General features: G+C 40.1%; 1 protein-coding gene across 11 annotated transcripts in view; it reads right to left on the bottom strand.

Annotated features, from left to right (window-relative positions):
- CHCHD3 (coiled-coil-helix-coiled-coil-helix domain containing 3) overlaps nt 1–26,128 on the bottom strand; it is a 429,385-nt gene that overhangs the window by 230,516 nt on the left and 172,741 nt on the right. For 6 of the 11 annotated variants that reach the window (XM_067042128.1, XM_067042131.1, XM_067042127.1 and 3 more), the window contains exons 5-6: nt 13,652–13,666; nt 11,435–11,518 (exon numbers count right to left, since the gene is read on the bottom strand). In XM_067042128.1, coding sequence (XP_066898229.1) covers nt 11,435–11,518; nt 13,652–13,666 — 99 coding nt within the window. The remainder of the gene's footprint in view (nt 1–11,434; nt 11,519–13,651; nt 13,667–26,128) is intronic. The other 5 variants (XM_059074418.2, XM_067042130.1, XM_067042132.1 and 2 more) reach the window with 1 other exon arrangement.

Raw genomic sequence — 26,128 nt, 5'->3', positions numbered from 1 at the left:
TACTTTCTGACCTAGGCAAGCAAACCTTACTGCTTGCAAACTCTTTCTGAAGGGTCACAGAAAACTCAAGATTCTGAAGGAGTGGAAGATACTGATACATCTTTTGCTTGTTCCTCCAGCTCTAGATCTTGGTAAACACTTTTGGGTTAAAGACCTACAGTGGTAATTAAATATTTATCAAATCTGATTACCCTCCTACTTCATTCCATGAAAAAGAAGAAAAATCCTACTGCGAGCCTGGATCCTTGGTGGCATTCTATGTGCCTGATTCTTCACATGAGGATGTACGACTCTTGGGTTAACGGGCATGATTCTGTGTCCTGCGGTGGGAGGGCCCTGATGAAACTGAGCTACCATGGGTACAGCTTTCTCAAAGATGCTTAGAGACACCAGAGATTATGAAGACAGTTCAGAGTCAGAACACAGCCCTCCAGAGGAACTTTAGAATCCCTAGGCCTCTTTCTCCTCTGTCCACCCTCTGCAACACAGTACAAAGGCAGGCAATTCCAGGATGGCTGCAGGTCCTCAGAAGCCCTCAAATTAGGAACTCTATCAACAAACTTCTATGGCTGCCCGACCTCTACATTCTAGGATGCAGATAAGGAAGGACTCAAAAAATGTAAGTCCTGGCATTATGCAGGGCACAGAAAATCTCAGATGGTGTGCTGTGATAAGTTAATGAGTGTTTCTTGAAAAAAAAGACTCTATGGTTTGAGTATAATGCTGAAACATGGCATGCAGTATCCTCATCTTGGAAGCTCAGAATGTATATAAACTCTGAGAAGGCCTACAGTAAAGAAATCTGTTCTGCTTAGTTAAGCTTAGCACTCTTCAAACTTATTTGGCCAAGGCACCCATCCCACTTCCTTACTAACACATTAATTTTAAAAGTTATCTAGTGCCTATTATGTGCCAGGCACTATCATGGTGATCAAAAAGTGGAAATAGTTCTGGTCTTCATGGAACTTACATATTTAACATTTATTTTCAAATATAGCTATTTAACGCAACCAGTTCATTGGGTCTGTCTGTCTATCTATCTATCTACTTATTGGCTGCATTGGGTCTTCGTTGCTGTTCTCTAGTTGTTCTCTAGGCTATTCTCTAGGCTTTCTCTAGTTGCGGCGAGTGGGGGCTACTCTTCATTGCAGTGTGCGGGCTTCTCATCGTGGTGGTTTCTCTTGCTGCGGAGCACGGGCTCTAGAAACGCGGGTTTCAGTAGTTGTGGTGTGCAGGCTCAGGAGTTGTGGCTCATGGGCTCTAGAGCACAGGCTCGGTAGTTGCGGCACACGGGCTTAGTTGCTCCACAGCACATGGGATCTTCCCGGACCAGGGCTCGAACCCGTGTCCCGTGCATTGGCAGGCGGATTCTCAACCACTGCGCCACCAGGGAAGACCCAGTTCATTGGGTCTTTACCTGAGCATTTAACCTAACGAATCTCTTCAACCCGCTAAACTCTGCTTTAAATCCCATGATATTTAGACCTTTAAGGGACAAAAAGTAGCAACTACTCCTCACAAAACATTTCTGCTCTGGAAAACAGTCTGCCAAAGCCTCCATGGATCCACCGTGGCAATTAAAAGCTCTGAACCAGGGGCTTCCCTGGTGGCGCAGTGGTTGAGAGTCCGCCTGCCGATGCAGGGGACGCGGGTTCGTGCCCCGGTCCGGGAAGATCCCACATGCCGCGGAGCGGCTGGGCCCGTGAGCCGTGGCCGCTGAGCCTGAGCATCCGGAGCCTGTGCTCCGCAACAGGAGAGGCCACAACAGTGAGAGGCCCGCGTACTGCAGGGAAAAAAAAAAAAAAAAGCTCTGTACCAGATGCCAATAGGTGTTTGCACGCTTTGTATTCATCACTATATCTACGTACAGTGCCAGGCTCACTGGAGGAATTTAACAAATGTGTGTTTGAATGAATGGTGGATGCCAATGACCCCCTCTAGCGCCCCCTGGCCCCAAATTCTGATAATGACCAAGGTCAAACTCCTACATTAGTCTCCATGGCCAGGTTGGATTTAGATTCCCTTCATTAAATGCTGACCTTGCCGTGCCAACCTGCTTTTTTTTTTTTTTTTTTTTTTGTGGTATGCGGGCCTCTCACTGCTGTGGCCTCTCCCGTTGCGGAGCACAGGCTCCGGACGCGCAGGCCTAGCGGCCATGGCTCACGGGCTTAGTTGCTCCGCGGCATGTGGGATCTTCCCGGACCAGGGCACGAACCCGTGACCCCTGCATCGGCAGGCGGATTCTCAACCACTGCGCCACCAGGGAAGCCCCCAACCTGCTTTTATATGCCAAGTTCAGATATGGGCACTTCTTACTTGATGATGTTATGAGATAATACTATTTGCAAATGTTTTAATGACCAAATATATCTTTCTTAATGAAGCTAATGTGTTGAAACGTAATACCTTATAGAGGCACAGCTGGCTCATGGTCTGAACATAAAACTGGGATTCAAGTGCATCTTCTAACACCAGCCCTGCAATTTCCTTTAAAAAAAATTAATATTCATGTATTTTAATTTTTTAGTCAGTAAAATAGTGAAATAAGCACTGGCTGGTCTGCCTAAATGGAGTACGTTTGAAATTTATAAATAAACAAGATACCGAGAAGCAAAACAATCACTAAATTATGAAACTGTATGCGAAGAAAATTTAAGAGATTTAGCTCATTCTCCATCAAATACACAGGAAATACACAGGAAACACAGAATGACTTCCTTCCTGGGTGCAATATTCTTATCAATAACAAGAAAAGATTCCGAAGAAAGGAAAGGGGATATTCATTGCTTTTCAAATAAGACAGCCTACTGAGCCCCCCAGACAAAATGAAAAGAATCTTTAAAAGTGGAATTAATTTTCCCTGGATTTCATAACACTTTGTTTCTTACCTTGTCTTTACACATTCAAGTGGCATGCCATTTTAAAAACTGTCATGGTAAACAAAATCTATTTTATTGTAGAGTCTTTCACAAGGTGAACGAAATGTGAAGAGCTGAGAAAGTATGCAACCCATACTGTTGGCATCTTAGCACTTATGATCATGACAAGCACTCAGAAAAGGCAATACTGGGCTTTAAAGCTGAACTGTACATTATCTCTTTCTCAGAGCCCTGGGGCTATCGCTGCAAAGCACAGTGATCCATTCTAAGATCTGAATAGAGAAAAGGAAGAGATCATTAAATTATAATTTCCATGCACAATTGGTACGAGTATTTCCTACCAACAGGATTGATATGAAAGCAAGATCCCAGAATAAAGCTGCTCAGCAGAGAGGATGGCAGTATAGTGTCCTGTAAATTTGATTTCACTGAAAGCCCTGACACATGATAATAGTGAAATCCTATTTACTGTAGCAAGCAGCATGGATAATGCTACTTAATACCTGGTATACTCTGTGCCATCAGCCCATAGCTTTGTACTCCACATTCTCATCTTACCTTAAGGTTAATACTTCTTGACAGCCTACATGGTAAACAGAACCCCAAATTAAGTGCCGATACCATGATTTGCAAATCTTTCCTCTAAAGTTAGGCATAGAAAAACTGGCTCCAGTTAAAGGGATCATTTTTACGGGATGCACTTTTAACAGTCCATCCTGGAAAAAATTTAAGTCTCGTATCCCTAAAGCCAGATTAAAAAAGCATTTCAAGGTTACCCAAGCCACATTTCCCGTTAGAAAATTCAGAGAGGTTAACAGAAAAGCCAATGTGTTTGGAGAACTTGTTGAATAATGAATTAAGGATAAGACCCCCATATACTCTATACTGTATCAATTTTCTTGCCCCAAGAGAACAAAATAGAAAACAAACAAAAAAAAAAGTCCATCTTGCTTGCTGCTTTTGGAATATCTGCAATAATAAACTTCCTTTAGGGAGCCTGGTAAGAGTGCAAAAGGGTTCAGTCTCTGAATCTAAGTTATAAATAACTGTTTCAATTATATTAACAAAGGAGATGGTGATATTGGGCCTTATTAATTTCTCTACCTAACAATTAACATCTAAGTGCATTTATTTGAGCTATCATTACTTGTTAATGATAAAAAAAAAAATCTCAGAGCAACTCAAGGTACGTGCTGAAAACCACTTTGCTGAAACCTCTGCCGTGTGTAATGGCATGACAATTAAAAGTGACATTATTGGTTCTATGCCTTCAACATCCAAACTCCCTGACCAGAGAGACTTATCTCTTTCTGCAGCTCTTGGTAACTACAGAAACCACAGAGAAACTGCCTTGATTTCAAGATGAATGAGGAGGCCAGTACAAAATTTCCAAGTGTCAAAGCAATAATCTCTCTCTCTAGGCCGACAAATGCAAACTAGCATAACCTATGGAGGCATATCTACCACAAAGTTATGCTTTTAACTATTGTGTTCAATTTGCTATATCACAGTGCACGGCCAAAACATGCACATTATTTAGTGAATGTATCAGCTGCCCACATGACCTAGAATCACTGACAACTGTTTAGAAAGCACCTAAGGGGGAAAACATCAAAGGGCTTTTTTTAATCCCATAAATTGAGTTTAAGTAGTTATCGCCCTACCCCAAAAAAGACTGTTTATGTTTTAGGATCTCAGATGTCAGTGGTCTGTGATTCTACCCTGTATTAATCCCTTTAAATGGCTGACCCAGCTCTGCTCAAGGAAATATTTTTACAGTGACAGACTTCATCTGTAGTAAAAATGCATAATAATTTCTTCACATAAGGAACACACTGGGCTGGCGATAATCTGTTCTGTCGTCGTTTCTCTTTATGATCATTCTTGGCATTATTCTTCCCCCAAGCTTTGCAAAGAGGAACACAGAAATGACGGTGCTAATGACAAAGAAGTCGTCAAGCAATCAAAAAAGCCAATTAATCATACGGATGAGCCCAACACTGTGATGCAACAGAAGGTATGCCACCCACTATAAGTAAAAAGCCTTTTAACAATTGCTCATCTGATGTAAGCATGACCTTAGAATTTAACTAGCAACTCTCTCCACAGGTGTTGAACTAGTAAAGTACTTTTCTTCTTGACGACAATTTATTTTTCACCATTCTCTTTGCCCTGCTCTCTCTGGCTCAGCTTGTAGAATTCCCTCTCTTCCTTAATTGTATGCGGTTGACTGCAAGGTGTATGTAAATAGCTGCTGAAATCTAGAGGAGCCTGTAAACTGAAAGCAATACTTATACCCCATTACCCTGTTGATCTGAACACTGTAACAGTACCCAACTAAGCTCTCTGCTCTCCCTCAGCTCCTCAAGCCACCAGGCCGTTTACAGCTCTCTCTTCATGCTGTGCCAACCCACCATTCTCGTGAACACCAAGAGCAAAGTGCATCCAGTAGAGCAAATCAATTCAATTCATAATTGAGAAGTCAGACACGCAAGACACACTAATCATCAAAGAACTCATATCTCTAGATGTCCTGGGGAGTGAGGGCTCCTTCATCCGAGAAGATCCTGGGAGAATCTGGATTCTGCCCTGTTATAATATGGCCTTGGTCCTGCCTCTCAATTTCCTTCCAGAGGGCTAACAGACGACGGGAAAAATACACACTTTCCTGAAGAGTATCCAGGCAATGGATGTTCCGGGAGCAGGCAATCCAGGCTCTAATTAAATAACCATCAAAACAGTTGATAAAACAGTTACAGGAAGTTTGTTTTCTTTCTAGAGATGGAACGAGGTGACTATCCTGTAATAACACTGTGAACATAGAAATGAATGAATGTCTCCAAGACATTTTCTAAACTGCCTGAATGACTATGAATTTCTTACTTCAAACTAAAAGCAGCACAACCAGATATTACAGTAACTCTTGGGGGTATCATGCTGCAGTCGCTAAGTAATAAGACCCTGTTTATTCCCTTTTGGCCCCATTTTTCCAGGAAGTGCCAAATCCTGGGGAGAAAATTAGGCATTCTGAATGCTTAACATTTTCAGGTTATGAGGTAGCACTGATCAAGTTTCAACGTCAGGACCTAAAAAGGTGTATTCGAAGCCAGAAGGAGTTAATTTACTACCCAAAGAACTAACAAAGCAATCAGCAGGATTGAACTTCTTAAGTGCCCAACTGACAAACATTAAAGATGGCACTGGACAATAGCTAAAAGCTCAAGTGTTGGGCCTGGCTCATATCCAGATCACATTTTGTCTGTATATTCCTGGGCAAGTTACTTGAAGCCTTAGGACCTTCACCTAAAGAACAGGGGTGACAGCCTCATAGGGTTGTTTATGACAATAAAATGACATAATCCATGCCAAGTGCCCAGCACAACAAAAATACTCAAAAAATGTTATTGTTAGCTACTAGGATGATGAGGATGCTATAAAATATCCAGATACTCAAAGTTAAACTTGATTTTTCTCACAGGATAGATTTAGATTATTAATTTAAATAACTAATGAAGATACTAAATATTTTGTGAATACTTAAGAACCGTACACTAATAGCTTGGACCTAACTTCACGGCATAAGTTTAGTAGATGTAGGATTCGTTCACTGCGCACCTACTACATGAGTTGTAGAAAATACAGAAATAAGAAAATGACCTTTATCTTCAGGCAGTTTACAAAATAAACACAGATAACTAATCACAATTATCATAAATGTGGCACATTAAGGGAGGTACACAAAGCATTATGGAGAATTCCCTGAGGGACTGGCAAAAAGGTCTTCTTAAAAACATCTAGGAACCTTTTCTTTGAAAGCTGCCCTGGGCTTTCTTTCATCAAATCTCCCAACAGGAATTAATACTCTCAAGCCTCTTACCTCAACCACCAGGAATTGATACTCAAGCCTCTCTCAATTAGGGCATACCTACATGCAATGCCTCTCACGTTCTTTTTTTTTCCCTTTTAATTTATTTATTTTTGGCTGCTTTGGGTTTTCGTTGCTGCACACAGGCTTTCTCTAGTTGCGGTGAGCAGGGACTACTCTTCGTTGTGGCGCGTGGACTTCTCATTGCGGTGGCTTCTCGTGTTGCGGAGCACGGGCTCTAGGCACACGGGCTTCAGTAGTTGTGGCCCGCGGGCTTAGTTGCTCCGCGGCACGTGGGATCTTCCCGGACCAGGGCTCGAACCCGTGTCCCCTGCATTGGCAGGTGGATTCTTAACCACTGTGCCACCAGGGAAGTCCACGTTCTTAAAATACAAAAGTTTACCTCACGTCCATGTCAACGTTGTTTGATGAAGCTGGCAACATTTGCAATGAAATACGGACTCAAAAAACTTTTAAACGGCTTTGACCTTCCTTCTCAGTAAAGAGTTGTTGCTTTTGCATACTGGTTCTGAGAAGCATGAAATTGGTGTCCAGTTAAATTACACTTATTACTCCTCCTGAGTTAGCGAAAGGAGAAAGTTTCCTGGTGAACCAGCCAATATAAATACCTGGGATGAGGGCGTCCCTGGTGGCACAGTGGTTGAGAGTCCACCTACCAATGCAGGGGACACGGGTTCGTGCCCCAGTCCGGAAGATCCCACATGCTGCGGAGCGGCTGGGCCCGTGAGCCATGGTTGCTGAGCCTGCACTCCGCAATGGGAGAGGCCACAACAGTGAGAGGCCCGTGTACCACAAAAAAAAAAAACAAAAAACCTGGGACGAGAAAGCTCCGTTCACACAAGGGAATGTCTGATAAGGAGTTTCTTGAAATAGAACCAAGAGGCACACCAAGCTGTATTACAGAACTGAATGTGCTTCAAATGCTCAATAGACTTGGGTTCATAATTCTCAAATGACCATGAATTTCTCACTTCAAAGTAAAAGCAGCACAACGAGATATTAAAATCACTCTTAGGGGTATCATGCTGTAGGTGCATCACGAAATTTGCATCAAGTCAATGAAAATGAACAGTTGAGTAATAAGACTGAGTCATAAAAAAGTGATTATGTATACAATTACTGTGTTTGCTAATCTAGCTGATGGGCAGGTGGTAGAGTGGTCTTAGAAATCAGCCCTGTAATGACTCTGTAAAAGACTCAGTGTCCCCTCCTCTCCATTAATATACCAGCTAGTATTCAGTGTATGGCTTCTTAAGTTCACTTGGTTAAAACAGAGAAAGATAGGTACTTACATCCACTTTTAAACTTGAATTTTAAACAGGAATCTGGATTTCCCTGTAAGTTAATGATTCTGCAAGTTATAATACCACAATCATTTTAATTCTTACATTATCCACTACTGGACTGGGCATTCTACATCTTTTAACACGAAGTGTGTAGAATTTCTAATAGAAATGGTTAGACGTTGTACTTTTCACTGTCATCACAAGAAAAACCCTCTTTACAATCTTTCGCATTAAGCCTAGAAAATGCTTCGTCTCTGGACACCTAAATGTCTCTCAAATATTCCTAGATGAAATCCAGTTGGACAAAATTCACCTTAGGTACTTTAGGAATGGCAGTAATAAACAAAAACAAGGTATTATAAAATGGGCAGAAGACACCAGGAAGCTGAATAACACTAAAGTAATTTTATGATTTTTAGTATCTTGCACACAATGGAAAGGAAATATTCTTTAATGGCAACAGCTTGTATTTGCTAAGCTCTTTCCAGTTTTCAAGGGGCTTTTAAATGTATCATTTTATCTGGTCCCTCCAATAACTCACAAAGGTGAGTAAGGAACAGAGTATTATCCCCACTTTACAGATGAAGAACCAGAGACCACGAGAGATGAGGTGAATTGTCAAATAACTAGATGAAAAAGCCATGCCTTCTGACTCCTAGTCCAGCATTCTTTCCACCACATGTTCTTAAATATGGAGTTATTAAGTATTAACTAATAAGAGTGTGATTATTCCACCTTGGCATTCTTCTAAGTTTACTCAGCTTCTCAGCTTTCAGTTAAAATTCCTAAATAACTTCTTTCCAGCCTCATCTTCAAAAAAGAAAAGATGTGTGTTTGTGTGTTATAAGAAGACGTTTGTGACAATGATTTGGTATCAGCACACCATATCCACCTGACCTTCCCCACCTTGTTCTAACCTGAGACCAGAAACAATAGTTAACTGTTAAGCAGACCCCTTTAATCGGCCGAGAGCAAATCCTCTCAGCAAATCCTCATACCCATCACTGAATATCTCTATCAAATTGGTGGATTTATGAGAAATGGGTAAATATTTATCAGTGCCTTTTCTTATACCTAACAGTAATTGATGAGGACTTCATCAAAAGGCATCTAGCATAGTAATACTTGAAAGCAAAGAAAACTATCACTGAGTGGGGAAAAAGCAGCTCCTGGTTAATCACCTCAAAAAGTTTCACTCAATCATTTTATTCAGCTAACATTTACTCATTATATCAGGAACAGTGCCCTGGATGGACAGAAGTAAAAGAAGAGCTACCACTGATTGAATGGTTACCCTGTCCTGGACACTATTATAGGTGATTTGTGAGAATTATCTCATTTAACAAATTAAAGAGGTAAGTACTATTATATCGTCATTTTATAGCTGAGGAAACTGGAAGTTTACATTAGATGCTCCATGATATGCAGCAGGTAAATGCCAGTTCAGGGATTTGAATCCAAGCCACCTGATGTCAGAACCTGTGCACTAAACCAGGCTTCTGCAAACCACAACTCATGGGGCAAATCCAGCCCACCACCTGTTTTAGTACAGCCCTAAGAATGGTGTTACATTTTTAAATGGTTGGGGGAAAAAAAGTCAGAAGAAGAGTACTTCATGACATTTGAAAATTGCGTGAAATTCTAACTTCAGTGTCCATATATTAGAACAGTCACACTCGTTCACTGACATATTGGCTATGGCTGCTTTCACATTACAATGGCAGAGTCGAGTAGCTGCAACAGAAACCATACATGGCCGGCTAAGCCTGCAGTATTTACTATCTGGCCCTTTACAGAAAAACGTGCTGACTTCTGTGCTAAGCATTTCCACTTTATGCTTATTTAACATCTCTACTTGGATGTCTTAAGTAGCATCCCAAACTTACCATATCCAAAATCGAACTGATTTCCTCCACTACCCACATCCAGATCCATACTTTAATAGCCTTGGCCTTGGAAAATCCATCCTTCTAGCTGTAAAAGCCATAGACCTGGAATATCTATGAGTCCTTTCTTTCACTCATGTTCAAAACCATCAGCAAATCTGGTCAGCTCTGCCTGTGAAACATCCAACCACATCTCATTCCTCCACCGCTAGCACCCTGGCCCAAGCCATCACCACCCCTTTTCTGAATTACCACTATTACCTCTAAGTCCCTCTTGCTTCAGTTCTTGCCCAAGACAGCAGCCAGAATACTCTTCCACTCAAAAGCCCTCTTGGTGCTGGCCTGCTTCCCATTGCTGCAGACCTCTTCCCAGATACCATCCCATTAGACAGGCCCTCCCTCTCCACCCAACCCCACACCAACACTCCTAGGCTCTGGGACTCCTTTCCCCCCGTCCCCCCCGCTTTACTGTTTGCCATATTATCACAGTCTGCCATTCAACATGCTGACGAGGTTTTAATTGAATTCAAGCTCCACGAGGGCAGAAGTTTAGGTCATTTTCTTCACTAGCGTATCTCTGGCACTGCCAGGGACTGTCATATATTAGGTAGATATCTGCTGAGTCAGTGAGAAAATGGTCCCTACACTCAAGCAGCACTCAGTTCAGTGACATACAGAGACAGGCGAAGACGATCAACATACAAATATTTGTACTGAGTGGGGCCTGATAGTTTATTTCTTAGTTTATCTAGTTTCTTATGAAACAATCTATTCTAAATCAATCAACTTTGGGGGTCTCAATCAAAGCAAAGAGAAAGCTAGCTTTGTAACCTCATGGTCCATGTATGAACTTATCCTAGACAACAAATATACTTCATTGAACAGGGGCATTGATTGGGTCCTCAAGCTCCCATTCTTAAACCCACTGCTTCCTTTTGTTTCAGCCTTCATTTCCTTCTTTGCATCCCTCTCAAATTCTAGGGTCAGGTAAATCAGAGGTACTTCCCTCCACTCCTCATCCTAACTCTTCTCCTGACTCCTACTATTTAGCTCCTGTCCACCAGTTTTGAAGAAGGCATTCATTTCTTGGCCACAAGTGCAGTGAAACAGCTTTCACAAAGGCAGTTTATCCTTTAAAACACCACCATTTCTACAAACGTGCTCAAGTTTAGTCAATGTTTGGGAAAGCCAACAGTGGCACTCTACTGTTTGACCTGGAGACAATGCAGTTTCTAAACATACAGGGAAAAATATTTGGAAGGAGTTCCTTAGTAGTAAAACGCATCAATGAACAAACAACATAACAATACGCAAAACTACCAAAGTAAAAATGACATTATCTTCGAGAACGATCTGCATGCTTGGCGTCTTCCTTTCCTGGCCACTTTTTAACGAGAAAAAGCAGTTAGAGTGCTAATGTACTGATTTTTAAATATACACATGGGAACACCGCAAATGTGGTAAAAGAAGAGAATCACTGACAAGAAATAGTCATACCCTCTCCTCCAGTCTAGCCAGCTGCTCTTTGTAGAATGCATCCTGCTTCTTTATCACCCGATCTTTCTCTTCCAGCTGCTTAGCCTAAAAAAAGAAATGAAGAATATACTATATGAAGAAAAAGCAGTAACAGCAAAGCAGAAGTATAAATTGCATTAGAAATAAGTATTCAAAGATGAAGATTTTTGCAATCTATTAGGTCTCTGCCATAGAAAATACATTACTGAGGACTGCTGCATCTAAATGTAAAGAATGAGTCTACACTGCACTTGTTAACTGTAACAACTGTGTCCTACTTTGTCCAAGTGTTTTGGATAATGTCAGAATACAGCACAGACAGTTTTATTTAACTTCTCTTTCGAAGAGTAATTTCAAGGATTAATATTTTGCACAATAAAACTTTGATTTTATTCCAGGTATAAGACACGTGGTTATTAACCATCTTTCTGGAGCGATAACCAAAAGAAAACACCTATATAAGATTTTGTACATCAACCTTAACGTTTGAGAACCCTTAAACTACCCAGTGAAACCAGCACATAAACACAGGTACTGGTCTACCTCCTTTTTTTTTTTTTTTTTTTTTTTTTTTGTGGTATGCGGGCCTCTCACTGTTGTGGCCTCTCCCATTGCGGGGCACAGGCTCCGGATGCGCAGGCTCAGCGGCCATGGCTCACGGGCCCAGCCGCTCCGCGGCATGTGGGATCTTCCCGGACCGGGGCACGAACCCGTATCCCCTGCATCGTCAGGCGGATTCTCAACCACTGCGCCACCAGGGAAGCCCTCTACCTCCTTTTTAATGAAGTAGCTGTCTTTGGCAAAAAGGGCAAAAACTATTCTATTTGTTTATTTGAATAATTTTAAATAATTAATAATAAAATAATAAAAGTAATTTTAAAACTCTGTTATCCCACTTCTAATTTCTAAGATCTTTTTTTTTACAAAATTAAAAATCAAGTAATAAAATACTTATTCTTGAAAAAAATAATGATAAAGATGCTTACTTCTGAATGTTTTTCAAGCTAAATTTAAAAATGCCTTTCTTTGAAATCTTGCCATTTGGAACAACATGGATGGACCTAGAGGGTAATATGCTAAAATAAGGCACACAGAAAAAATATTGTATGATTTCACTTATATGTGGAATCTACAAAACAAAACAATGAACAAACAGAGCCAAACAGAAACAGAGTCACAGATACAGAGAAGAAACAGACTGTCAGAGGGGAGGGGTGTGGGGGAGGAGAGAAATAGGTGAGGGAGAGTAAGAGGCAAACTTCCAGTTACAAAATAAATGATTCACAAATGTGAAATGTACAGTGTGGGGAATGGAGTCTATAATTAGTTAATATCTTTGTATGGTGACAGATGGCAACTAGACTTATCATGGTGATCATCTTGTAATGTACAGAAATATCGAATCACTATGGTGTGCACCAGGAACTAACACAGTGTTGTATGTCAATTATACTTCAAAAACAAACGAACAAAAAGACTCATAGAAAAAGAGATCATATTTGTAACTACCAGAGATGAAGGGAGGGGGGAGGGGGAATTAGACGAAGGTAGTAAAGAGGTACAAATTTCCAGTTGTAAGATAAATTAATATTAGGAATGTAATGTCCAACATGATAAGATAATTAATAAACTGCTCTACCTTATAAATGAAAGTTTGTAAGAGGGTAGATCCTATGAGTTCACAAGGAAAAGCATTTTTTTTTTTCTATTTCTTTAATGTTGTGTCTATGTGAGATGATGTTCACTAAACTCATTGTGGTCATGATTTCATGAGGATGTAAGTCAAATCATTATGCTGTACACCTTAACCTTATACCGTGCTATAGGTCAATTACATCTCAATAAAACTGGCAGGAAAAGAGAATGAAAAAATGCATTTCTTCAACTGTTGCTTCTGTTTTTATTACATTTAAGTGACCTTTATCTCGGAGAGAACAGAACTCCCTACAATACTCCATGTTAGAAAAGTTTTTAACATATTTTTTGTTCAATGAATGTTGAATACATGCCTGCCTAGAAATTTTAAGAAATAACAGAAGTATATATATTTGGCATTCCCGTTCTTGTGCCATATTTTCTTTGCAACATGATCAAGGGTCACCTGGCTCAACCGGTGTATGGGTGACCGTCACTATATGCTTAATTGAGGTGAACCCATTGGCTCGTTTGTTTGCCGTAGGTCATTGTTTTGCTACTTACTTTGACTTCAATATCCTGCAGCATGTTAAAAACAAAGAAACAGTTATTTAACAATGTAAGTACTTTTCCCCCCCTAATGTCAACCAAGAAATCTGATATAGTATCTAAAACGCACACCAAAGACAGCAATGGGGAAAAAAATAAGAGGACTTGCTTAAACTTGGCACACATTTAAATGTGACTGTGCTATTACACTGTGAATAGAAGATTTCAATGAAACGTTCATGCTGCTTGGAAGCATATGAATAATTAAAAAACAAAATATTGAGATTAGATAAAAATACATGTATATGCAAGTACATAATCTATGACTCCCTGATACAGCACAGTAAAAAACCTCACTAGTCTGTCAGGAATATAAAAGAAAATGTAAATGGAGAAAGAATTTTTGATCAAGTGTGAAGAAAATATGCATGACTATATGATCTAAAGAGAAAAGATCTTTCTAAATTCAACACATACCTCCAAAATATAAAGGAAATGCAAAAGAATGGGTTTATGAGAACCTCCATTAAATAAAAAACATTAAATAAAATGAATAAGCAAATGACAAAGAAATACCAACCTCTAACTGTGAAATTAGTGTTACTAATATATAGAGCACTGAAAAAATAAGCCCTCCCCCCCACCCCACTCCCCAAAAGAGCCAAGAGAAAAACATGCAAATGACATAGACTGCCAATTCGCACAAAACAGTAAATAATAAACACACTAAAAAAAAAAACCAAACCCCACAAGAAATCAAAAAATGAAAATTAAAATAACAAAATTCCATAATTCAACAAATTAAAAAATATAAAAATAATATTGCCCAGGATACAGGAAAAACATGCTCTTCAAGACACTGTCCGTCAGACTGTAAACTGGCACAAGTATTTTTAAAATCCATTTGACAAAATGTAAATAAGCTTGAAAACTGTACATATGCACTGAGATCTAAACACTCCACTTTTAGGACTTAAGTAATTATGGCAACATGCAAAGATATTCATGGTAAGATTATTTAGAATTGCAAAGAAACAAAAACAAAAACAAAAACAAAAACCAATCTAGGGACTTCCCTGGTGGCGCAGTGGTTAAGAATCCACCTGCCAATGCAGGGGACACAGGTTTGATCCCTGGTCCGGGAAGATCCCACATGCCGCAGAGCAAATAAGCCCATGTGCCAAAACTACTGAGCCCACGCGCTCTAGGGCTCGTGTGCATCAACTGCTGAAGCCCGCGCACCTAGAGCCTGTGCTCCACAACAAGAGAAGCCACCGCAATGAGAAGGCTGAGCACCTCAACCAAGAGTAGCCGCCGCTCGCTGCAACTAGAGAAAGCCCGCTCGCCGCAACTAGAGAAAGCCCGCGCGCAGCAACGAAGACCCAACGCAGCCAAACAAAAAAAGGCAAAAAAACCAATCTAACAGTTAAATTAAAATATACTCATAATGTACTAAGTAAGAAAAAGAAAAAGACTGTAAACAGAAAGGAGAGTATGATCTCTTTTCTTGTAAGGAAGAAGAAAAAAACAAAAGACCAGAAGGATATTCAACAGAAGTTATAGCAGGTGGTAAGCTTATGGATAGTTTCCAATTATTTTTCTTTATATTTTCCATATTAAAAATAAACACACTTTGTAGTCAAAAGACAAAGGAGGTAATTTTTTGAGGTGAGGGAACTATTCTGCTTCTTGATTATGATGGTGGTTAGATAAGTGCATGCATTGGTCAAAACTCAAACAACTACATATCACAAAGAATGAATTTAACTGTATAAAAATTTTAAGTCGATCCAAATAAGGCATGTTAAAATTTATAAAAACAACCATATAAATATATGGATGTGTGTGTGTGTGTGTATATCTCTACTACTGTTAATTTGCTTATTAGTTAGCCAATTCCACTTCTAGGCATTTAATCCTAGGAAATATTAAGAAAAGCACACAAACATATCTAAGAAAATGCAGCCAACTTTATTTAAAGCAACAAAAAAGTAGGAACAACAGAGGTCTGTGTAAATAAGATATGGTCCAACAACAGCATATTTATTATAAAGATTTCAGTCTAGCCATAATGATTAAACATTGAGAGCCATTAAAAAATGTTTTCATAGAATAATTGATTTTTTAACTCAAAATATTAAAGGGGGGAGAATGGTCACAAATTACCAAGTACACTGAGTTCCTAATTTTGGTTAATAAACAGGGGTAGGGGACAGAAGGGAAGGACAGGGCAAGTTGAGCATCCAGTTATGCAGACATAGAAAAAGTGTAATGTTTGCTAAGATGTTAACAGTAGATACGATATGCATAGTGGGATAGTTTTCTTACTTAGACCATTCTCTGTTTCCCAAAATTTCTATAACAAAGTTATACTTCTTTAATCAAAAAAATGTTTTTTAAACATATCACACACATTTATCCTTGACTATCAGATGGAAACATAACATGGTACAAAAGCTGTAAGAGTGAGTGATTCAGCGATTATATTGACGACCAAAAAAATTTAACAACTTGAACAGTTATTTACAGCATGGAAATTATTTTACCTACTAAATGCTTAATGTGTTAGCACTTGAGACTCTCCCCCATTAAATGCATGACATTATCCACCATGGTTCTTAAAACATTTTCACTAAATAATGTTGCTTTTGTTCACATACAGTTGCACAGTGAGATTTCTTTTTTTGAGCAAAGAAAATGTAACAGATATTCTATTACAGCTATCTAGAAAACACTAAGAATTCAATACCACAAGTACTGCTTCAGCCTAATATGGACTACACCAACCACCAAATTTAATTTTGAGAGGCTGATTACAACCTAAACAAAGGATATGCATGCAGAAATATCCATATTCACTTTTCTAAGACATAATCCTTGGAATTTTTTTTAAAGCAACATGCCAAAAGGTCAGATATGCATACTGAAGAGGAACTACCTCCAAAGCTCTGAACACACCCAACCACAGGCTAACAACACAAATCTCTCCCTAGACTGTCAACAGAATCAATAGTCTGAGATCTACTGGGGACAATAACAGAGCAAGAAAGATGGCCACAACACCTCAGTGGCACACTGCTTTGAAACAGTTAATGTGAGGCCGGGAGGGAAAGTCACACAAATGAATCCTGAAAGTTACATAAGCCTGGGATACACTGACTAAGCTAATAGCTGCCGAGGATGGAGAGTCACACGCAACTTAAGCAAAAGCGGTAAACCAACTGCAAGGAATAAAACTCCTATGTATAACTCTAACAGACATGGAATCACTGTACACGAACAAATGAAAACAAAGAGGATTAACACATTATTCACTGTGATAGCGGAATCGTTTCTTAGGGGAAAAGATGGATATAAAAAGTTTCCACCCACCTCCTGTTTGCTATTCCTCCTAGAGAGGCAATGTGTACTCATTAGTTTTCAGATCCTGTTAGATTTGGGACAACGTGATTGGGATTGAAAACATGACAGAAAATGCCTAAGTGGATCATTATGGAAAACAAGAGCATCCCATATACAAGAGAAGGAAAATAAGGAAATCAAGTTTTTAAGAAACGCAACACATAAACATGTTGATGTTTTCACTCAGTGTTGGTAGCCAGATTCAAAATGAAGTACACAACACGTATTTATTTCCTTAAAGACTTGCCTCTTTTCAGAAGAGACCTGAAGGTGTTTACAACAAAGGATATAATAAGGGCAAGAGAAGTAGGAAGTGGGATTACATCTATGACAATAAAGGTAGCTTTCCATGTATGTTCCTAGAGAAGTCTTCATAGCAACAATTTTTTGGCATGTTAACTCAGCCCTCTTATGCCTGGCTGCTCCTGGGGACTGAGATATGGCACAGGGTGCACAGCACTGAGAACACAGTGACATCATAATCACCGAGCTCAGAGGCAGTACTGTTACTTCGCACATCAAGTACAAGGCATGTAAGGGAAGATTCTGTGCTACAGGAAAGCTTGTACATTTTAAATGACAAAGTTTCCTGAAGTGCCAGTGTTCAATTTTAATAGCACGAGGTAGAATAAAAAGCAGGTATCAGCTCAATTTTCCATGGGGTGATGTTATGAAGCCAGAAATTACTAGGATTGAGAAAAGGTAACAACTCTAAATCGATCTAAATAGGAAATCCCTATAACTACACTTCATATAGTTCTAAATCTTGTAACAAATATGCAACACACATATAACGAACTGGGAAAGATTTAATCTTTCACAATCATATGGATAATCTGTGGTAGGCAAAAACCAACCTATATATCTATCAACTCAAACAGGCAAATAAGAGCAGGGAAAAGAGCTTTATTCTGTGTCAGAACTACATATAAACCACAATACAAATGAAAATAAAATTATATGCTGACATGTAACAGAGAGAAAGAATGGAAATATCCAAAGGGGTTGAACCATAAGCTTATAAGGTAATACTATATTTAGAAGGAATAGACATGATCACTGTGAATATCAATCAGCCGTAACAAAATAACTAAAGTGGCCATGTATTCAATTAGCTGAATACTAGACTTTTGTTACAAATGAGAAATTACATAGGGTTCACTGAGCCTTTATCAAGTGGCATTAGTAAACAAAGACTTATACTCAAAGCACTGTTTTCCAAACCACACCAGAAGGTGACCTTCAAGAGGGTAACTCACCTACGTGAACCTGAACGATGCCCATCCTATTATCAACTTTAGCATAAGTTTCAGTGACTACTTAGAGGCATTAAGCACAAGCTATGAGCAAACCCCAGCTTGAAATATTACGTCCACTAACACAGTAAGACCTGATGGTAGTTGAATACAGGCCAAGAGATGAAAGACAAAGACCATTCTTCCAAAAGACTTCTTGATCCGAAGTCTGAAAGTCACATCCAAACCCCCAGGATTTGATCAAATCCATTTGTTTCGGCTTATTTTGTCTTCCCAAAAGGAGCTCCAAGACCCTGGTCCACATGACAGCTTTTTCATACTGATAACTTACTGGAAACAGCCTATCGAATATGTCCCCTGCCATTTGGGGGCATATCTGCCTATTCTCTTGAAAAGAGAGCAAAGGCAAAGATAGGTGGTTTTTCAAATTTAAAAAGGACTTCCCTGTTGGCACAGTGTGCCAAGGCAGGGAACATGGCTTCGATCCCTGGTCTGAGAAGATCCCACATGCCCACGTAACAACTAAGGCCATGGGCCACAACTACTGAGCGTGTGCTCTAGAGCCCGCAAGCCACAACTACTGAGCCCGCATACCACAACTACTAAAGCTCGCGCACCTAGAGCCCATGCTCCGCAACAAGAGAAGCCACCACAATGAGAAGCCCATGCACCGCAACGAAGAGGGGCCCCCGCTCGCCGCAACTAGAGAAAGCCCACACGCAGCAAAGAAGACCCAACGCTGCCATAAATAAATAAATAAATAAATAAATGTTCCTTTTAGAAAAAAGTAAACCAACAATGAAGTGAGGAGGTTGTCAGGTACATAAATTAGAACAGAAAGCAACCTAGTGGTACTTTGCTTTAAATTTTTCCAGTAGTTCTCTCAACATTTGTGCAGATTGTGCTACTTGACAAAAACAGCAAAATCAAGTGCTAGATGAAATCAGAAACAATTTTACAAGCTTTCTTCTATAGCTTTAGAGAGGAAAAAAACATTTTTAAAACATATATTTACTACTCCAGCTTTCCAGTGTAATTCAGAACTTACTAGCACTATGACGTACTCGGAAATCCACTTGGTGCGGAGTCAGGAGACCTGGATGCCCATTTTAGCACTGCTACATCACCAGGTGACCATGTCCTGACCCAGTCCAGACCCCTACCCAAGTTCCAGAACTCCTTTTGAAGGTTCTTCCTTCATGTGGTTTTTGCCATGTCATACTCTGCTGCCTCTCACCCTTTTACACCTAATAAAACTTTTCCACCTATCTCTTGGGGTATCTGTTTTTGACTTTCCCTTGTATTATACATGTTTACTTACCCACTGTTCCTGTCCTCAACTTTAGACTCTCAAAGATAAGAGATTTACTCCTCTCTCTTCCACAAAGGAAACACTCAGGACAGGGTGGCCAAAATGAAATTAAGTGCATCGAGGGGAAGGGTTTGTTGGAGAGGTAAGTAGACAGCTTCTGGGAAACAAATCTGTCACAGGATGCGAGATTTACTTCCAAGTACTACAGCATACTCAGTGTGATAGTGTGCGTACACATTATTTAGATTAAGCTCTGAAATAGGTGCTGCCAGCATATGAGTCAAGAATGCACAATCCAGAAGCAATCAGCAACTATTCTTATCGAAAATTCAAATTTGGAAGCTCAAAAAGTAGGGGTTGCTACAACTAGGGCTTCACTTATCCCTGTCTTGATCAACAACGATGTTTTGCTAGTTAGCACAGTGACTGTTGGAAATAAGATTTTACGAGCGAAAATGGTTCGTTAACTAGCATGATAAACGTTAGATGTTCTATCAGTAAAATGGAAACTATGGAAAAGATACAAGGGTTAGCTAACGTATTATAAAGATACTCCTACACCTGCTGTGTGAACAAGGTATGAGAATATTCAAGGTGATGAGAACAGGCCTGGAGCTTCAGCTATAGGGAGGGTGCCTCAGGCTTGATCTCTGAACAGTCCTGTGTGCAGCCTTTGGTGTAGGGCAGAGATTCTCACCTTTGCAACCACTGCTACTTTGGGCCAGATCGCTCCTTACTGAGGAGAGCCGTCCTGTGCATCAAAACGTTTAGCAGCGTACTTGGCCTCTGTGACGCCTGTAGCACTGCCCCCACAAGCTACGAAAACCGAAAATGCTTCCAGACTTTGCCAGATGTCCCCCGGGAGGCAAACCTCCCCCTGCCGAGAACCACTGCTCTAAGAGGGCTGCTGGCTGTCGAAGGCCAACTATAAGCAGCCTCCTCTGCCTCAGGTGACCCTTCTCTGCAAAGAGCACTTAAAAGAAGAGACAACTGGGACTTCACTGAGTTTTACAGGACACGTCGTATGAACCATTTTGTACCTGCTTGCAAATAAATTTTTTGTTGAGAAAATGTCTGCAGGTATTGCAGAACAGGGCTGGAGACTTGCTCACGTTATAACCTGGTTGTAGGGCTGCCTGCAAAGGTATAATGTAGAAAAGCAATGAGAGTGGCTCACATGTTAGGTAAGGTAGTTAATCATATCCCAGTGAGAGAAGAAAGTGGAAGTTTTAATTCATTCTTTTTGAACTAAGCAGGAAAAGCACAAAACAGGTACATAGGTCCTGGCTTTTGTATGGCTCTCTAAAAACAGAATCAATGCCCATATAACATAAGATTATGAATCCATGTAACCGATGTTCAGTTCAGGCAGAACTGACAAGCACTGGCACTGGTTGTTTCGCATCTGCTCTGCCTGGGCAGTGACAGTGCCAGACCTTCTGTTAAATATTTTATAGAACATTCCTAAGAACAGGCACGTTATGATTCCATTATAATTCACAAGTTTCACGTTACAAAGCAACAAGAAATTTCAACATGAAAGGTGCTGAAACGTATCACCTCATCAGCTCAGTGTCATATAGTCTATACTCCTCTCCCAACAGCCATTTAAAAAAAGAACACCCATCACGATACTTAGCACATAAGAAATAGTAAATGAATGCTGAGGCAAAAGTGAAATGAACTGTTAGGGATTCAGACTTCTCAAATATGCAGTTTTTATCTTCTCTAATGAGACTAGCTTTAGCTCCTAAATGTCTACAGAATGCAAACATGCATCAAGTCTAAAAGACCATGTGTAATTAAATTCAGCAACTGCATAGAAAACAAAGTTCCAGAAGCCCAAGTTCTATAAAGTAAACAAATAAGGACTCTGTGTCAGAGAATCGTTAGTAAGCTCAGAAACTTTAAGGATAAGAATTACAATTGAAAGAGGAAAACGTGGTAAAAAAGGCCATATTCAATAAAACTACTGTGTGATTATAAGGACTGAGAGCAGGAAGGGGCTTTTATTATCAAATTCAGCTGCAGAACAGTGGTGTTATAAGCCATTGAATGTTACCAATTCAAAAAGGTAAGATGGAGGGTGAAATCGGCCACTTCCTAAAACAAGTTCAATTCACTGCTGCTAAACCAAATCCCACTAGCTCTCATCTTCTACCAAGAAATTACTATGTTCAGAATATTGGGGACCTCCCTGTTGGTCCAGTGGTTAAGAATCCACCTGCCACGCTGTGGTTAAGAATCTGCCTGCCGGGGCTTCCCTGGTGGCACAGTGGTTGAGAGTCCGCCTGCCGATGCAGGGGATACGGGTTCGTGCCCCGGTCTAGGAGGATCCCACATGCCGCGGAGCATCTGGGCCCATGAACCATGGCCACTGAGCCTGTGCGTCCGGAGCCTGTGCTCCGCAACGGGAGAGGCCACGACAGTGAGAGGCCTGCATACCGCAAAAAAAAAAAAGAATCTGCCTGCCAATGCAGGGGACACAGGTTCGAGCCCTGGTCTGGGAAGATCCCACATGCCGCGGAGCAGCTAGGCCCGTGAGCCACAACTACTGAGCCCACGTGCCACAACTACTGAAGCCCATGCGCCTAGAGCCCATGCTCCGTAACAAGAGAAACCACCGCAATGAGAAGCCCCCGCTTGCCGCAACTAGAGAAAAGCCGGCGTGCAGCAACAAAGGACTAAAGCAGCCAAAAATAAATAAATTAAATAAATTTAAAAAAAAAAAAAAAAAAAGAATCCGCCTGCCAATGCAGGGGACACGGGTTCGAGCCCTGGTCCGGGAAGATCCCACATCCCGCGAAGCAACTAATCCCTTGTGCCACAACTACTGAGCCTGCGCTCTAGAGGCCGAGAGCCACAACTACTGAGCCCGCGCTCCGCGACAAGAGAAGCCACTGCAATGAGAAGCCTGCACACAGCAACGAAGAGTAGCCTTGCTCACCACAACTAGAGAATGCCCGCGCACAGCAACGAAGACCCGACGCAGTCAGAAATAAAATATAAATAAATAAAAATAAACTTTTTTAAAAAAAAGGATATTGGGCATCCTCATCTCATCTATGGTGCTTTAAAGAAGACAGTACAGTGGAACTACATCACATGCACACTTAGCTTATGCAACTCCAGCTACTCAGGTTAAAGAGGCGAGCAAAAAAAGTTCAAGTAGTGTGCAGGATCCCAGCCATCCCACAAGCCTGGGCCAGCTCTACTCTCGGCCTGTCTCATGTCTTGCACGCCCCAACTCTTCCCAGTGAATGAAATGCTAGCGGTTCAAGGCAGCTGTCATTCGCAAAATCCTTAACTGAGAGCCAACACTTCAGCTAGTGCTTAACCAAAGAAACCTACCGACCCGATAATGGGAGGAAGATAGTAATGTTGGACTCTTAAGAGTAAATGTTAACAAAGGGAATCTTTGCTTCACATGTGGATTTTTTTTTTTTGAGCTTTATTAAGGTATAACCGGCAAATAAAATTCACATGCTGAGGTTAAAACTAAATCCTTAAATAAGATGTGATGCCACTGTACACCAAGGGAAAACTGTAACTGGAAAAGTATTAGAAGGATAAAAATTATATTTTAAAATAGCCTCAGCAATGGCCACTGGTAATGAAAGTATGAAGGAGTGCTTGGCCCTTCAAGACATCCCATTTTACCCCAAACCTGATAATGAGGGGATTTTTAAAAATCTTTAGCATCTATATGAAGTTGACAGATGAATGGATAAAGAAGATGTGGTGTACATATACAATGGAATACTACTCAGCCATGAAAAAGGGAACGACATCATGCCATTTGCAGCAACGTGGATGGACCTATAGTATCATACTAAGTGAAGTCAGGCAGAAAATGACAAATATCACATGATACCACTTATATGTGGAATCTAAAAGGGAAAAAAAAAGACAAATGAACTTATTTCCAAAACAGAAAATGAACTTATTTCCAAAACAGAAAGAGACTCACAGAGACATAAAACAAAGTCATGGTTACCAAAAGGGAAAGTGGGGTGGGGGGAGAGACAAATTGGGAGGCTGAGATTAACATGTATATACTATTATGTATAAAACAGATAACCAACAAGGTCCTACTGTATAGTACAGGGAACTGTACTCAATATTATATAATAACCTATAAGGGGAAAGAATCTTTAAAGAATTTATATATATGTGTAACTGAATCACTGTCCTATACACCTGAAACTTACACGCTATTGTAAATCAACTATGCTTCAATATACATATATACACACATACATATATAAAATCTTTAGTCTCTGTATGAAGTCTCCAGTTTAACTGACCAAGGAAAAGAGGCTGAGAGATGAGACTGTGGGAATAACTACTGATAAACTCAAGCTTGAACAAAGCAAGCAGGGAAGGAAGTCCTAGAGGGGAATGGAAAGAAGAGAATGAACCCAAACCATGAATCGTCCAGCTGGAAAGCAAAGGAGTACACAGGAGATGATGTAAATAATCCACTTCGGTTCCCGGAGCTGGTTGCAGAAGTAGGAAAACACCGCCTTTACTGCCCATCACAGGGGCCATGGTGAATCAGACCTCTTTCTGACTCATTCATCAAGCCTAGCTAGCTGAGACTGAGCTTTGTTCTCATCCTTATTTGTATACTGGTGTGGAAGGACCATATGAAGCAGAGAACTCCGGAATCACAAATTCCAGAATTCCTTGGCACACTGCGGAGTACCTACCTTTCACCAGAGGTTTGCTAATAAGAAACTCAAAAACAGACATAACCAAAATGTCAATGTATAATTTTTAACATCCTATATCACTTTTACTAAAGACCTAAAGCTACATAATCACATTAGATAAAGCCTCACAAACACAGCAATGAAATCACATTATAAAGACTCACTACACCCACTTTGTTTATTAATGTGCTTACTTATCCATTTATTATTATAGTTTAGGAAACAGTTGCAGACAAGAGACTTCCCTGAATTCTATAACGGAAGAGTTGTGTCATGAAACAGTTTCTGACCCTTCCCACTAGAGCTCATTAAGCAGACCCCACCCGTAGGTCTGGACTCAAGAAATAAAAAGCAACCTTGTAACTTTGATTTGGTTTTGCCTGCTGGGAAGTCAGAATATTATCAACTATTTGACATGATATCCTGCCTGCTTTACGGTTATGGCTATCATTTTAATTACATATTATCATTCTGGCTTAACAATCATCCTCCTGTATGATTTTCATTCATCCATCATTTGATCAGACGCTAGAAAGCTCCTAGCAACAGTTCAGACTGAGAAGTTAAGTGACCAGACTGCAGCTCAGAGGAAAGCGACCCCCACTCTCAAAGCCACTAAAACCAAGTACTCGAAAAATGATGATCTTAATGACAAACCGTGAAAGACATTTGATGCCATATTTATCAGTTACCAAAAACACTCAGACAAAAGCAGAAAGAATCATATACATTTGAAGCAGGAATATACCTTACAAACTAAGGTCCTCAGATGTTAAAGATCTAATTCTGGGACAGCTCTACTCTCATGAGAGCATAAAGCTACTTAGTCATGAGTTAAGAAGAGAATATTGGTTATCCTGACTCACATTTAACGCTGGCATACTAAGCAGTATCTCAGATGCTCTTAAATACCTGCCTGTGAATAAGAAAAATGAATCCAAAAATAAAATTATTATTATTCCAAACCTAACATCACCGACCCCCCCCAAAAAAAAACAAAACACCCATATATGTTTAAAAGCTACATTTGCATAGGTGATCATCTACAGAGCTTCTAAGATGCAATTCCTTTCCAGGGGCATTTACTATCTGAAATGAGCACTGCAGAAGTGGTAAATTTAGTATGGTAAATATTTTGCTGAAAGCTCAGCATTGGTCCTTTAAAAATTTACAATACTGGCCAGTTTTTCTATTTACTATCTGAAATGAGCACTGCAGAAGTGGACAAAGATATTACAGACCACAAATCAAAACAGCTGCATTAAAATATATTCATTAAAAATAACAGACATATATGTTAAGCATAAATACCAAGAAGTGTAACCTATTTAGTGTGGTAAATATTTTGCTGAAAGCTCAGCACTGGTCCTTTAAAAACTTACAATACTGGCCAGCTTTTCTATTTTTAAAAGTGTTCTGTGATCCTTGCCATTTGTCACCTTGAACAGGCTATTCCAGGCTACAGTAGAGTTAGTGCTTCTTTCTAACTGAACTAAAAAGACAGCCCGTTTGCTTTGAAAAACTGGCTACCACCTGCTATTAATCTGAAACTGAAAACAAGCAGTGCACTTAGCAAGTTAACACCCCCTTCCTCCACTTTTCTGAAAGAAGAGCGTAAGTGACATTTCATAATCTTCCCAAAAATAAGAGTTCTAAGAAATAGGTTTATATTTTACTAATAATAAACTCCAAACGGCATATGAGATTATTAAAAATCAGACACTGTGCCCTTGACAAGCCTGGTTTGAGCTCTGAAGGAACTCCCTCCCAAGTCCCCCCATCTTTCTCCTTTATTCTTTTAGTCTGG

This window comes from Kogia breviceps, chromosome 9 (assembly GCF_026419965.1).
Source record: "Kogia breviceps isolate mKogBre1 chromosome 9, mKogBre1 haplotype 1, whole genome shotgun sequence".
Classification (NCBI taxonomy): domain Eukaryota; kingdom Metazoa; phylum Chordata; class Mammalia; order Artiodactyla; family Physeteridae; genus Kogia; species Kogia breviceps.
The sequence above is the reverse complement of the archived record's forward strand: the minus strand, read 5'-3'. Positions and strand labels throughout refer to the sequence as shown.